At 51.9% G+C, this 13253-nt stretch overlaps 6 protein-coding genes across 6 annotated transcripts; 3 read left to right on the top strand and 3 right to left on the bottom strand.

Moving 5' to 3' along the window:
* Positions 1–76: 76 nt before the first annotated feature.
* On the top strand, positions 77–1561 carry N7443_008812 (pyridoxal phosphate-dependent decarboxylase family protein; the record flags this gene model as incomplete). Its single annotated transcript, XM_056888868.1, has 1 exon — positions 77–1561. One exon carries the CDS (start codon positions 77–79, stop codon positions 1559–1561), a length of 1485 nt encoding a protein of 494 aa, XP_056738170.1.
* A 98-nt stretch (positions 1562–1659) lies between these two features.
* Positions 1660–3789, bottom strand: N7443_008811 (putative Kelch repeats protein; the record flags this gene model as incomplete). The annotated part of the gene is made up of 3 exons (XM_056888867.1): positions 1660–3093; positions 3142–3287; positions 3345–3789. The coding sequence occupies 3 exons, from the start codon at positions 3787–3789 to the stop codon at positions 1660–1662; spliced, it is 2025 nt and encodes a 674-aa protein (XP_056738169.1).
* Positions 3790–4155: 366 nt separating this feature from the next.
* N7443_008810 (uncharacterized protein) lies at positions 4156–8803 on the top strand (the record flags this gene model as incomplete). The annotated part of the gene is made up of 4 exons (XM_056888866.1): positions 4156–4477; positions 4532–8058; positions 8110–8188; positions 8244–8803. 4 exons carry the CDS (start codon positions 4156–4158, stop codon positions 8801–8803), a joined length of 4488 nt encoding a protein of 1495 aa, XP_056738168.1.
* A 207-nt stretch (positions 8804–9010) lies between these two features.
* On the bottom strand, positions 9011–10113 carry N7443_008809 (uncharacterized protein; the record flags this gene model as incomplete). The annotated part of the gene is made up of 2 exons (XM_056888865.1): positions 9011–9865; positions 9928–10113. 2 exons carry the CDS (start codon positions 10111–10113, stop codon positions 9011–9013), a joined length of 1041 nt encoding a protein of 346 aa, XP_056738167.1.
* A 629-nt stretch (positions 10114–10742) lies between these two features.
* On the top strand, positions 10743–12207 carry N7443_008808 (telomere maintenance protein PBP2; the record flags this gene model as incomplete). Its single annotated transcript, XM_056888864.1, has 2 exons — positions 10743–12132; positions 12185–12207. The coding sequence occupies 2 exons, from the start codon at positions 10743–10745 to the stop codon at positions 12205–12207; spliced, it is 1413 nt and encodes a 470-aa protein (XP_056738166.1).
* A 316-nt stretch (positions 12208–12523) lies between these two features.
* N7443_008807 (uncharacterized protein) lies at positions 12524–13251 on the bottom strand (the record flags this gene model as incomplete). The annotated part of the gene is made up of 2 exons (XM_056888863.1): positions 12524–13017; positions 13065–13251. The coding sequence occupies 2 exons, from the start codon at positions 13249–13251 to the stop codon at positions 12524–12526; spliced, it is 681 nt and encodes a 226-aa protein (XP_056738165.1).
* Between the last annotated feature and the right edge of the window lie 2 nt (positions 13252–13253).

The following is a 13253-nucleotide window of genomic DNA, read 5'->3' as shown; positions in this document are numbered from 1 at the left end:
CCGAGACCTGGGAGATCCCGATCTTTGTATAAACCTGCCGGGACCTATTTGACAAATTTCTATATCCAAAATCAGAATGCAAGAAGAAATATTGCAAAACCTATGGAAAGTGGCCCAAGGTAAATGGGAGTCGGGCGTCCTTCCCAGCGCCGAGAGCTTGGCTAGAGCCCGAGCTTCTCTGCCTAATAGCCTTCCCAATACAGGTGCCAGTCTTGATTCAGTTCAAAAACACATTCTGGATGATATAGTCCCGGCCTTCAATGGAGGGAGTATCAGCCCCAACTATTATGGATTCATAACAGGCGGAGTCACGCCGGCAGCGCTCTTCGCAGACAACGTCGTGTCTGCCTACGACCAAAATGTCCAAGTCCATCTATCAAACCACTCTATCGTCACGGATGTCGAGTTCCATGCAATCGGTCTGCTAGCAGACCTCTTTCGACTGGACCGCTCCTCATGGCATAACGGGACTTTCACCACCGGTGCCACGGCGAGTAACATTCTCGGTCTTGCCCTTGGGCGCGAGTTCGTCCTCCAGAAAGCTGCTGAAAAGAAAGGAAGCCCAATATACAGTGTTGGAGAAGAAGGCCTATTTGAAGTGTTACAGGCGCTCGGCCTTTCTGGCATTCAAGTACTGTCGACGCTCCCTCATTCTTCTCTAGTCAAGGCTGCAGGTGTTCTCGGCATTGGGCGCACCAATGTTCGAAATATCTGTCTTGCGAATAATCCGCTTCATTTTGATATGGATCAGCTGGAAAAAGAGCTTGCACGGACGGACAAAGTCAGCATCGTCGCTATATCCTGCGGAGAGGTCAACACTGGCCGGTTCGCTACATCTGGCATGGATCAATTAGCTGAAATTCGTCGGTTGTGTGACAAGTATGGCGCTTGGATTCATGCTGACGGTGCATTTGGAATCTTCGGTCGAGTATTAGATGACAACCCGGAATTCGCAACTGTTAGGAAGGGAGGTGATGGCATAGAACTGGTGGACTCGATTACCGGCGATGGCCACAAGCTCCTGAATGTGCCTTATGATTGTGGTTTCTTCTTATGCCGACACCCTAACTTGGCTTTCCAGGTCTTCCAGAATGCGAATGCAGCCTATCTCACTGCAGCGGCATCTGATGGGCCCTCTATTCCATCCCCTCTGAATATCGGAATTGAGAATTCTCGCCGATTCAGGGCATTGCCCGCGTACGCGTCTCTCCTTTCATATGGCAAAGATGGATACCGAGAAATGCTGGAGCGTCAAATTCGACTTGCTCGCGCCATTTACGATTGGATTTTTGAACACCAGGAGTACATTCCTCTACCACAGACGATTTCCAAAACAGAGCTCCTGGACCAAACATTTATGAGCGTCTTGTTCCGCGCCAAGGACAATGCTTTGAACAGTGAGTTGGCGAAAAAGATCAATGACACCGGCAGGATGTTTGTCTCGGGAACAAGCTGGGATGGGGCCCCTGCTTGTCGAGTTGCTATCTCCAATTGGCGAGTTGATGTCGAGCGAGATGTCGCCTTGGTGACAGGTGTGCTAGCAGAGGTTTCTCAGAGCTAGTGTCTACAGAATAATTTGGGAACATGTATATGACCATCGAATCGTTGATATTGAAGGGCAATCCAGGATAATGCAAGAGACCTTTTCTCCTTCGTAAATCACCGACGGCGACCAGCTCCTCCAACATTCTCGGCACGCTCAGCCAGAGTGACGACCTCACCAATGCCGGCCGCTTCTTGTTCATCCTCTAGGGCCATGATCTCTTCACGGCTATCCCACCACTTCTCCTCTGCGATGTCAAAGGCGAATTTACGCAGCTCCTTGATGGTCTTGCCCTCAACCTTGCCCTTCATGGTCAGAGTTTCGATACCAAGCTTCTGCCAGTCTTCCGATGTTCGGTTAAAGAATTCACGGAGACTCTCAAAGGGACGAGGGAGAGGCCTGCTGTCTTCAGGTTCATCTGACTCTTGCTCCTCGACGTCGAGATGCTCCATGCCCTGAGTAACTGATGGCACAGTCACGTCCGTGGGAGTAGGCGAGTCTGTGTTGAGAGACATGGCATCGACCTCCTCTTCATCCATGTCCTCGTCGTCATCTTCATCATCATCCATATCCTCATCACTGTCCTCGGCTTCTTCTAAGAGGTTCCAGTTCACGGGCTCTCTGTAGAAGATCTCCTTGACTCCGTCAAGCTTGACCAGGTCAATGGAGTACATGTCATCGAAAGTGAATTCCCGCTCGCCCTTCTCAAAGGTACCACCGTAGATGAAGAGAGTATCATCCTGCACTGCGAGCTGAGCGTTGAATCTCCGGTGCGGCATTTCAAAGCGAACAACGGCTGGCTTACTAGACTCGACAGGCTCCTCGGTCTTGGGGACGTTTGATTGCATGAAATTATCATCGTCATCATCATAGCGGATGCCTCCCTTCTCCTCCAAGGCTTTCAGGTTAGCCAGAAGCTCTTCTTCGGTCGCCTTGCTTCTGTCACGGCCCTTCGCGGCCTGATTCGCCTGTTGCTTCTTGCCAGGTGCGCGAGGACGGCGCAAGCTCATCGGGAAGAAACGGTTTCGGTCGGTGGTCCAAGCAAGCAGCGTGTCGAAGAACTCACTTTCAATCCCCTCCTCAGTCAGCTCGACGTCATGGACACCGCCAAACATGATACCACGACCTTTGTGGTAAGCCATCGTGACACCGGCGCGAGCAGGATTGGGCGTGTTGGCAGGCTTCTTTCGCCGCTCCCATCGAATAGCAGGGCCTGTTGAAACTGCTGCGGACTCGGATTCAGGAGGAGTGATTCTCAGGAACCAGGTATCCTGGTGGACCATTGGGCGGAGCGCCATCTTTTGGGGACCGCTCTTGCCCTGCTTGCCCGTGCCAGTAGTGGTCTTCACGCGAGAATAGCCACCATAAATAACGGCACCAGTGTCGTGAGGCAAGAGTGAAAATGATGAGCGAGGATCAGGTTTCTGCGCCGCAGCTGACAAAACGGGGTTAAACCAGGTGAATTTGTTGCAGTCGTAGATCCACAGATCCTGCAAATACTTGGTTTGCTGAGAGGTGTCTTGGAATCCACCGAAGAGAATGATATAGTTCTTGAATAGTGTCAGGACTGGCCATGTAGAGAATAGAAATATATTTACCTTGTAGTATGTCATTCGGTGACCACTTCTAGCCGGCGGGCTTTTCCCCTTCGTCTCAAGACGAGTCCATTCTCTAGTAGCAGTGTCCAGGTGCCAGAAGTCATTGTAGTGATAGAAAGTACCTTGTTTCGGCGAAGAGAATTCTCCTACTTGATGTTAGACTTGGCTCGGAGAATTTCTAATCTCACTAGTGGTGGTCTCACCTCCGAACAAATATACACCTCCGGTGTTACCTCCACGACACCAAGCATGACCACTTCGAGGCAAAGGACTATTTGGGCTTGTGACCTCTCTCCATTCGCCACGATCAATCAGGTACACGAACAGATTGTTGAAGAACGTCGCATGTGTGCCGTCAAAGTACTCTCCGCCGAAAAGCAGCAATTCGTTCCGGTTGGACGGAGATGCTAGGACGGTGGGAGATGATCGGGGCGCTGGAGGCTCGGAAGGGATTTCGGTAACCTTCAAGAACTTGGCCTGCTCCTCCGCGTACTGAGCGAGGATGGCATCAAGATCTGCATCCTCGACGTCGCTGTCGGCGTCCTTGGCCTTGGCCTTGGACTTTTTTTCGGACTTAGCGGACTTCTTAGAAGCCTTTGCCGTAACACGGGCCTTGTGCTCGGCAGATTTCTTGTCTTTTTTGCCCATGGTTGAATGATTGCGTCTGGGCGAATTTTTTCAACCTTCAACCTCCGCGGGGCATAAAAAGGGTTTCCCCACATAGATATGCGCCCGTTAACTATGGGTGTTTTGATCGCTAAGGTTTACATGGAATATACAGGCCTAAGAACCGAGCTATTTAATGGTTTTTGGTCGAATTTCACCCACTTTCACAATTGTCTACTTCAAAATCAACAACTCAATCATTTGAAAGATCAATAGTTGATTCAAGGTGATCGCCAAATCCGCTATCAGTGGCTCTGACCGCTCACGTGCAAGACGCGTCGATTGCCTCGCGACGACGCGGAAACTCGACAAACGACAACGAGAAGGCCATGAGTGCCATACGCCCCCATGACGAAGAATAATCTTGCCTCGCATCTCAAATGGCTTCTGAATCAAGGCCCTTCTCTGTACCTGTCCTTGACCACCGATACCCCTCTGATTGAACGCGACAACCGCGCGTCTCAACAACCAACTCCACCCTTCGACGAAAGCGACGAACCAGACGAAATATTTGAAGACTGCAACGATGTGACGGATGAGAATATGGCAAGACTTATGCTTGCACCGCAATCGGCGAGCAAGCCTCGCATGCTCAGCCACCCCGACAAAACACTCGAGAGAACGCCTTCGACATCGAAAAAGCTCTCCTCTTCGAAGAGTGTGGTCCAAGGTACGAGAAATCGCAATTTGTATGATAGTGGTATATCTGACACGGAAACTGGAGACATAGAATCTTATTATGAGCCGACTTCATCTTCCAAGACCATTCGACCCAAAGCAACCCAACTTTGCTTAGACCCAAAGATAGAGACTTCTCCATTCGATGTCATTGATTCGATTGATCTGACTGGAGAATTCCATCGGATGCCCTCTTCTTCGACGGCCGAGTTTGCAGAGCCGCGACAATTATGGACCGAGGACGATGCATCCCGAGAAGGAGCCAACGAGAAACGTGGAAAGAAACGAAAGAGTGAAGAAAACACATTTGATGTCCTTTCACCGTCAAAGCATGTTGCCAAATTGGGGACGCCTTCAAAGGCAAGCCGGCCCTCAGTATCGAGTAATGCCGAGTATCTTTCTGCGAAGAGTGAAGTCAGCCGAAAGAGCCCTCTTCAATCAATAGTTCTTGGCCAGCAGAGCTCTAGAAAACCCCCCACGAGCAGTCGCAAGCGGGTTATTGCCGACTCAGATGAAGAAGACGACCCATTCGACGTGAGCTGGCTGGCCAATGACGGGGTTGAGGAAATGGTCCTTGATGCTGACCCACGATTGTATCCACGGCTGCCCCAAGTTAGCCCAGCTGAAAGTGAAAAGAAGAAGAAGAAGAAAATCGAGAACTCGGCTCCCAGAAGCTCACCTTCAAAGACTGTTGTGGACGATACAACTACTCGCAAGGAGTCCCAGCCTCCGCAGCCATCTCCAGGACTGAAAGTGCCCAGCTCTCAGCAAAAGGATCCTAAAGTTTTGCAATTCCTGACTTTATCGGCAGGAGCCTTGCAACATTCAATCTCACAGTTAAAGAAAACTTTACAAAAGAACGCGGAGGTTGTTTACGAACAAGCGATGGAAGGTCGGCCGGCACCTGATCTGATTGCCGACAACAAAAACCTTGTTTCCCAAATCCAAGCCATTGATACCTTGCAAGGACATCGAGACACCCACAGAGACTGTGTCTCTCGCAAGGAGACCCTCAAACGGAGTCTCATGCAGGCTATCTCCCAAGGCTTGGACCCAACAACGATGCCGGATGAACTTGCACGGAGTCGGGCAGTTGAGGCGGAGCTGGAACAAGTTGAATCAGAGATTTGTGAACTATTACCTCGGGCCAAGATCTTGGAGATGGGCCACGAGTCAGTGTCGGGTTATCCTAGCTCACCCGTAAATTCCAGCAGGTCACCTCGGCTCTCAGATGGACTAAAGGGATCATCTTTCTCACGGCCATCACCACCAGCATTGATAAAGCCAGCCCAAAGAAGAGAGAATATCCGAGAACCGCAGTCATTTACGAGTCCCAAGAGATACAAACAAGGCTCAATCATGGCTCGCAATGATGGGAGTCATATCTCTCGAAATATGGGCTCTCCGCCTCCGCCAATGGACTTCGATGATTTTGACTGGAATGCTAGCGATGATGAGATGCTAGAGGTAGCCGGAAGCTTTGAGAATGAGCCCTCAGTGTCTGTTCGCGAACAGCCTAGTCAAACCCGCAAGGTCTTTGCCGAGACCTCTGGAAACTCTTCGCGAATGCCTCCGCCAAAGAAGTCACCGGCTCGCAGCAATTTTTGGTCCAACCATCAATGGTCCCAGGAAGTGAAAACTGTTCTCAAAGATCGATTCCATCTTCGTGGATTCAGGCCAAATCAACTTGAGGCAATTGACGCTACTCTTGGTGGGAAAGATACCTTCATCTTGATGCCAACCGGTGGAGGAAAGTCACTGTGTTATCAGCTGCCTTCAATTGTGAACAGCGGCCGTACACGCGGTGTGACCCTCGTTGTTTCTCCCTTGTTGAGCTTGATGCAGGACCAGGTCGATCACCTGCGAAAGCTGAATATCAATGCTTTCTTGATGAACGGCGAAACCGAGCAAGCCCAACGCTCATGGATCCTCGGCCAACTATCCAACCATGGCGGCGAGGGGTTAGAGTTGCTATACATCACGCCCGAGATGATCAACAAAAATCAAACTCTGGTCCGAGCTCTCGAAAAGCTCCATCGCCGCAACCAACTGGCACGTTTGGTTATTGACGAAGCACACTGTGTCAGTCAATGGGGCCATGACTTCCGACCAGATTACAAGGAATTGGGAGAAGTCCGAGCTAAACTTCCGGGTGTGCCACTCATGGCTTTGACAGCTACGGCGACAGAAAACGTGAAAGTGGATGTCATGCACAATCTCAAGATGAGCGGATGTGAGGTCTTTTTGCAAAGCTTTAATCGACCCAACTTGACTTACGAGGTTCGACCGAAGGGCAAGAATGACGAGGTGCTCGCCAGCATTGCCGAAACAATTACGAGCACTTATAAAAATCAGTGTGGAATTGTTTACTGTCTATCTCGCAAAACATGTGAGAAGGTTGCCGAGGATCTTCAGAAGAAGTACAACCTCAAAGCAAAACATTACCATGCAGGTATGAATTCTAGTGACAAGGCCAAGACGCAAAATGCCTGGCAGATGGGTCGGTGCCATGTCATTGTTGCCACAATCGCCTTTGGAATGGGAATTGACAAGCCCGATGTACGCTTTGTTTTCCACCACAGCATCCCGAAGAGCCTGGAGGGTTACTATCAGGAAACTGGACGTGCGGGTCGAGATGGCAAACGATCTGGCTGCTACCTCTTCTACGGGTACAAGGATACCGCCACTCTTAAACGCATGATTGATGCTGGCGAGGGCAGCTGGGAACAAAAGGCCCGACAAAAGGCAATGCTTCGCAACGTAGTGCAATTCTGTGAGAACCGCAGTGACTGCCGACGGGTACAGGTACTTGCCTACTTCAATGAATACTTTCGCCGAGACGATTGTGGCAATGCCTGTGATAATTGCAAGTCTGATCTGGTGTTCGAGGAACACGACTTTTCTCATCATGCATCATCCGCCATCAAGATTGTGCGACATTTCCAGTATGACCTGAAAGAGAAGGTCACTGTACTTTACTGCGCTGACCTCCTGCGTGGAGATCTGAAAAGAGCCAAATCGCCGTCCCACAAGAAGATACCTTGGTACGGCGATGGGTCTGATCTTGATCGAGGAGAAGCAGAACGTCTTTTCTACCGGCTATTGGGAGAGGACGCACTTGGGGAAGATAATGTCATCAACGGCAAGGACTTTGCTATCCAGTACATCCTTCTCGGTCGCCGTGCGACCGAGTATGAAACCGGTCAGCGAAAGATGAAGCTGCAAGTTCGCGTATCTCCGAATGGCAAGACCAAGGCAGCACGACCAGCACAGAAGTCAAGAAGGGGCAGTCAAGGATATCCTCAATCTACGATGGTCTCTTCTCCTATTCAATCTGCCAACGATCGCCGCCAGGCGCGTTCTCAGCAACGAAGTGCTCGGGTCGATCATTCTTCGGCCGATGAAGATAGCGACGGATTTGAGCCAATTCGGGTGGTTGGAAAGCAACGACGTGACAATGCGCGAGAAATTGGTCCCCCAATTACGAGTGATCAAAAGATGGATCAACTTGACCATCTTCACCGTGCTGTTGTAGAGGATTTCGAGGTCACTGCTAAGCGATACCTTCAAGATGTAAGACCCTCACAGTTTGACTGGCTATTCTCGTATTAACCATTTTCCTAGATTGTTGTTGAGAAAGATCTTCGCTACCAGCCATTCCCCGATTCCATTTTGCGCGAAATGGCCATCGGGTTTCCCAAAAGTGAGTCTGCTTGTACGCTGGAAATCAACGCGAAGTCACACTAATGCTCGGACAGATCTTTTGGAGCTTGCTGCAATCCCGAATATCGATCAAGACAAGGTCCAGCGATATGGTCGCCAGATGTTGAGGCTAGTCGATAATGCGAAACGACGCTATGCGGAATTGACCCAAGACGCGCAAGATGCCGACGCGAATGGAATTGTGCCAGATCCTAACCATCACAATGTCATCAATCTCAGCAGCAGCGATGAGTATAGTGATGATGATGATCTTTTTGTGGATCAAGCTTCCACCTTTGATTATCCCATGGAAGATAATCCTCCCAACGAAGACATCACCAGCCGCTATTTCCCTCCTCCACTATCGCCCGGCTTTGGCCCTGGTGACGACATGGAGTCGGGCGCAACTGCTTCCGGCTCCAAGGGACGCTCGAAGCGCCCATACACCAAACGTCCACGGGGCAAGAAAGGTGCTTCTAGCGGTGGTACCTGGAAAGCCAAGGGCTCCAGAGCAAAATCCAAGGCTGGCGACCGTGCCCCGAATCGGTCCGCCGCGCCAAAGAAGACCGTCAAAGCGAAGACCCCCGGATCCACGATTGGAATGATGCCCATTTGACTTTGCCTTCTGTTATTCGATTTTTTGATCTTGTTTGGGCGTTCGTTGTGCACATGAAGCAAGCATCTCTAGGCGTTCTACTATTCCCCAGGGCTGTTTCGGACCGTTGTTATACAGTTCATGGCATTGATTTATTAGTGAATTAGGATTTTAGGAAACATTATACCATTTTCTGTCCCGATGCATCATATCATATCACATTATTTTCTAGTTACCCAACGAGCGACCAAAGTCAATCAGCCGTAATCGGCGTGCGTCTCGCGGGTGGAACTGGGCAACTTTGGACCTGACAAGGAACCTTGAAGCTGCCGAGTCGCGCTTCAGATCCACGTAGGAGTTTCCAGCCTCCAGCAGTGCATCCAGTAGCTCGTGCACCTCGGTTGCAGCAGCTTCTCGCTTATTTGTCAGGTTCAAGCTGTCATTATTGCGCTGCAAAAACTGATCAATCCGTTGCTGCGCGCCATTCTCGGGCTCGGCTGGCTGCTTTGGTTTCTTCGGGTTTCCATGAGCTGTGTAGCCCGCCTTCAACGTGGCGTCAGATACCTCTAGGGCATCACCAACAGTTGGACCACCAAGATCCTCAGCAGCAAGCATCGGAGCCAGCGTTTCATCGATGAAGCTGTCAAGGGAAACTTTCAGAGCTGCAGAAGCACGGTCCAGTTCCTTGTTCTTCTTTTTCTGCTCTTTGGCCACGTCTTGGGCTACTTGGGACGGCGTCTGCTTTTGCTTGCGCGCATTGGTGCTGCGTATCTGCTGAATGCGTTCCCGGAGGCCGCTTGCGATTGCGCGCGAGTCCCGTAAATTTGCCTCTTCAACTCGGAGGCGCTCACGATCTGTTGATAGCTTCTCTGCGGTGACAGTCACAGATACCTTACTCTCCTTAATGAGCTGAGAGGTATCCGCAACTGCAAGGAGCGAAGGCAGGATTGAACCTGTAGGTGGAAGCTCATCTTCTGATTGTAGCAGTGAGTCGTATGCCTTTTTCGCGCGTCGCGCTTGCGCCACTCGGACCCAGGGATCGTTTGAAATATCCAACAGGCCATGAGAGCCAATCTCCCGGAGCTTTGAATGTATGTTAGTCATGAAGTTCAGATCCACCTGATTGCGTTGGTCAGATAGCGTACCTTGTTCAATTCATCTTCTTGGCGTTGAACCTGCTCTTGTAGCTCACGCAGGGTTTCATCGAGCCGGTGTGCATAGGCTTGTAGGTTGGTTGCTCTAAGCGGCTCTCTGGCGGACTCCTTCTCCGCTGCTTGGCGGTTCTGAACGAATTCCTGAATCCTCTGCACGGTATCCTCAGAGACTTCCATCTTTACAGCTATACCTTACCAACACGCAGAGGTCTCAGATATAATGAGTCGCAAATGAATGCGAAACCCTCCCAAACACTCGCGTCGCGTTGATAGCACGTGATGCGCCCGACTTGGTTTAGCGCTCGCAACTTCCCCATCACATCAACCTCGACCTCACTTTCGACCGCCTGCTTACTGCAACTTCCCTTCCCCCTTCTCCATCCCAGCGTTTCCTTTTGTGAGGTCTTCTCCCCATTGCGAGTTATCTCCTGCAGCTTGGAGATAGCACTGGTTCCGGTTCCCTCTTGCCTGGTTTCCTAGTTTCGACCCTCTCCTTACCCGTCGCAATTCACCGACACTTCATCTCCCTTCACCCTTCCCGCGACGTCCCCGACAATTTCCCCAGGTTTCCCTTGCTTTTCTTCGAGGAGTAATCTATCATTCACCCTGATCTGCACATTTCGTCGGCACTTTCTCCATCCTTCAGCCTTTCCAAGCACCAGATTCCCTCTCCCGATCGCCAAGCACCAGCACGTTTTCGTGGGAACCTCTGGTGTACATAGACGATCCATAAGAAAGAAAGCAAATTTCGTTCTTGACTATCCGACCTTTTCACGTAAGTGAAGGCAGAACAGCATACAGCAACCATGTCGGCTTCTCCATCCAACACCCAAACGGCCAAGCGCCCTCTCGAGGACCCCTCCTCGCCCTCGGCCCCCAACGACCAACCCGATGCCAAGCGCCCGGCTCTCGACAAAGTAGTGAAGAACGATGCCGAGGCTGAGGCCGAGACCGACGTGAACAACCAGATCCCCTCCGTGGAGGACACTAAGGACACCCAGGGCGACACCGTCGTCACCGATGCGCCCAACGGCAAGGCCCACGATGAGACCCAGCCCATCCAGTCGACTGCTTCCCACGGTGACCGCGCAGGATCGCAGTCCGATTCGCACGCGCCGCAGGACGAGTCCAGCTGGATTCACATCCGAGCCGTGATCTCCAGCCCCGAGGCTGCTACTGTGATCGGAAAGGGAGGTGAGAACGTTTCCCAGATCCGCCGCGCATCTGGCGCCAAGTGTACTGTTAGCGACTACGCCCGGGGAGCCGTTGAGCGGATTCTGACCGTGAGCGGCCCCCAGGACGCGGTGGCTAAAGCATTTGGCCTCATCATCCGTACCCTGAACAACGAACCCCTCGAGGCCGCTTCCACTGCCCAGTCCAAGACGTACCCTCTGCGTTTGCTAATCCCCCACATTCTCATTGGTTCCATTATCGGCAAGGGCGGTAGCCGCATCCGCGAGATTCAAGAGGCTTCCGGCGCTCGTCTCAATGCCTCGGACGCCTGCCTCCCGCTGTCGACGGAGCGATCCCTCGTCATCCTGGGTGTCGCCGATGCGGTCCACATTGCGACTTACTACGTTGCAGTTACCCTGGGTGAGCAACTGACCGAGCGGTTTGGCGGCCCTGCGGCGTCCGCATATGCCACTCGCAGCGGTGGCCCTGCTGGCGCTGTTCCCGGTGGTATGCAGGTTGTGCCCTATGTTCCCCAGCCCGCTGGTGGCCAGTACGGACACCCAGAGAGCTTCACGAAGCGTGGTCCTCACCCCAACCGCGCTCAAGCCGGTCCCTACGGTGTTCCCTACATTGGCGGTCCTACTCCCGGCCCCGTCAATCAGCCCCCTATGCCCTACGCTGCACCGCACACCCCCTATGCCGCCCCTGCTCCTCACCAGGCCGGCCCCTATGGCCCTGGTCCTGGTCCCCAGCCTACTCCTGCCCGTGGCGGTCCCCCTACTGCCCCCGCTGCGGGTGGCGCCATACCTGGTCAGCCACTGACCCAGCAGATTTACATCCCCAACGATATGGTCGGTGCCATAATCGGCAAAGGCGGTGCTAAGATCAATGAGATCCGACACCTGAGCGGCAGTGTTATTAAGATCAACGAGCCCCAGGAAAACAGCAACGAACGTCTGGTGACCATCACTGGTACCCAGGAGTGCAACCAGATGGCTCTGTACATGCTGTACTCACGACTTGGTCAGTCTATACTATCAAATCCATTCCGAATCCCCTGCTAACCCACGTACAGAGAGCGAAAAGCACCGCGTATAAATTTGACGCCATTCTTTTCTCGGGAGCCCCAGCGGGGGTCTTTCCCCAAAAGTCTACGGTGGTTTACGATGATTTTGTTCTCCTTGTTCTTTGATTTTCACGGTCTCATTTTCTTTCTTGCTGTATCTTATTCAAGGCGTGTGATTGAGCCCTGGCCTCCTAATAACCAATCCCACAATTTCATTAACCCCGTGCCCCACCCCCAACCCAAGTAGCCTTGATCTCTCCCATTCCACAGACACCACTCCCAATTTTTTCCAGTTCACAACAATCATCAATTGCATGAAGCACCACAATATAACCACCCCAGCACACCTCAAATCTTTTGGAAACTAACATGCTTCATCTCCAATCCAGGAACGGGCGGCAACATCCTCTGCTGAAGAGGCTGAATAGTTCTTACGAATTGGTCCGTCTCTCTCGCATCTTTGTGCGCCTGCAAGCTCGTCCACCCAATGACCAAGAGCCTGATCACTGCCTGTCCAGTTGGACTTTCCTTGTGTTCTATCGTCCCAGGTCGGTCAACATGGCCCATGGCCCATGATTGCGGCGCTATCTCTTGTGCTATTCCTTCAGTCATGGCTGTGCGGAAGTTGAGCATATCTGTGTTCAACGCCTTGGTCTCGGCCACGGTCATGTTGCTAGGGAATGGGAGTGCCGCTAGCTCTGTCATCGGGTTGGCAGTGAGAGTATCTGTGCCAGTGATGGCAGGTTGCAGTATGGTATAGAGCGCCAATGGTGGCTGTGGATTTGGAGCTAGGAATGGCTCTAGCTTCCCAGCTGTTGTTGCCCCGCGCGCGTCAGTCCAGTCTGGTTTGTTAGCTTTGTAGTCTACATAATGGTATAGCATGGCTTACCAATGACCCAGACAAGTATGTCTGGATCCTCAACAGTGCGGCCCCATGCGGAGCTCGAGTGGCCGCTCTGGTGTTTAGTGACGTCGAAAACTTGACGAAGTGCTCGGCCCTCTTCGCTATTGTGATCCTCGGGCCTCACGCTGCGCTTCACCTTGAAGTAGACGAATTCACTAACGATTTGCGACATGG

This window comes from Penicillium atrosanguineum, assembly GCF_028827265.1.
Source record: "Penicillium atrosanguineum strain IBT 20685 chromosome Unknown utg000007l_segment0_segment0, whole genome shotgun sequence".
Taxonomy (NCBI): domain Eukaryota; kingdom Fungi; phylum Ascomycota; class Eurotiomycetes; order Eurotiales; family Aspergillaceae; genus Penicillium; species Penicillium atrosanguineum.
The sequence above is the reverse complement of the archived record's forward strand: the minus strand, read 5'-3'. Positions and strand labels throughout refer to the sequence as shown.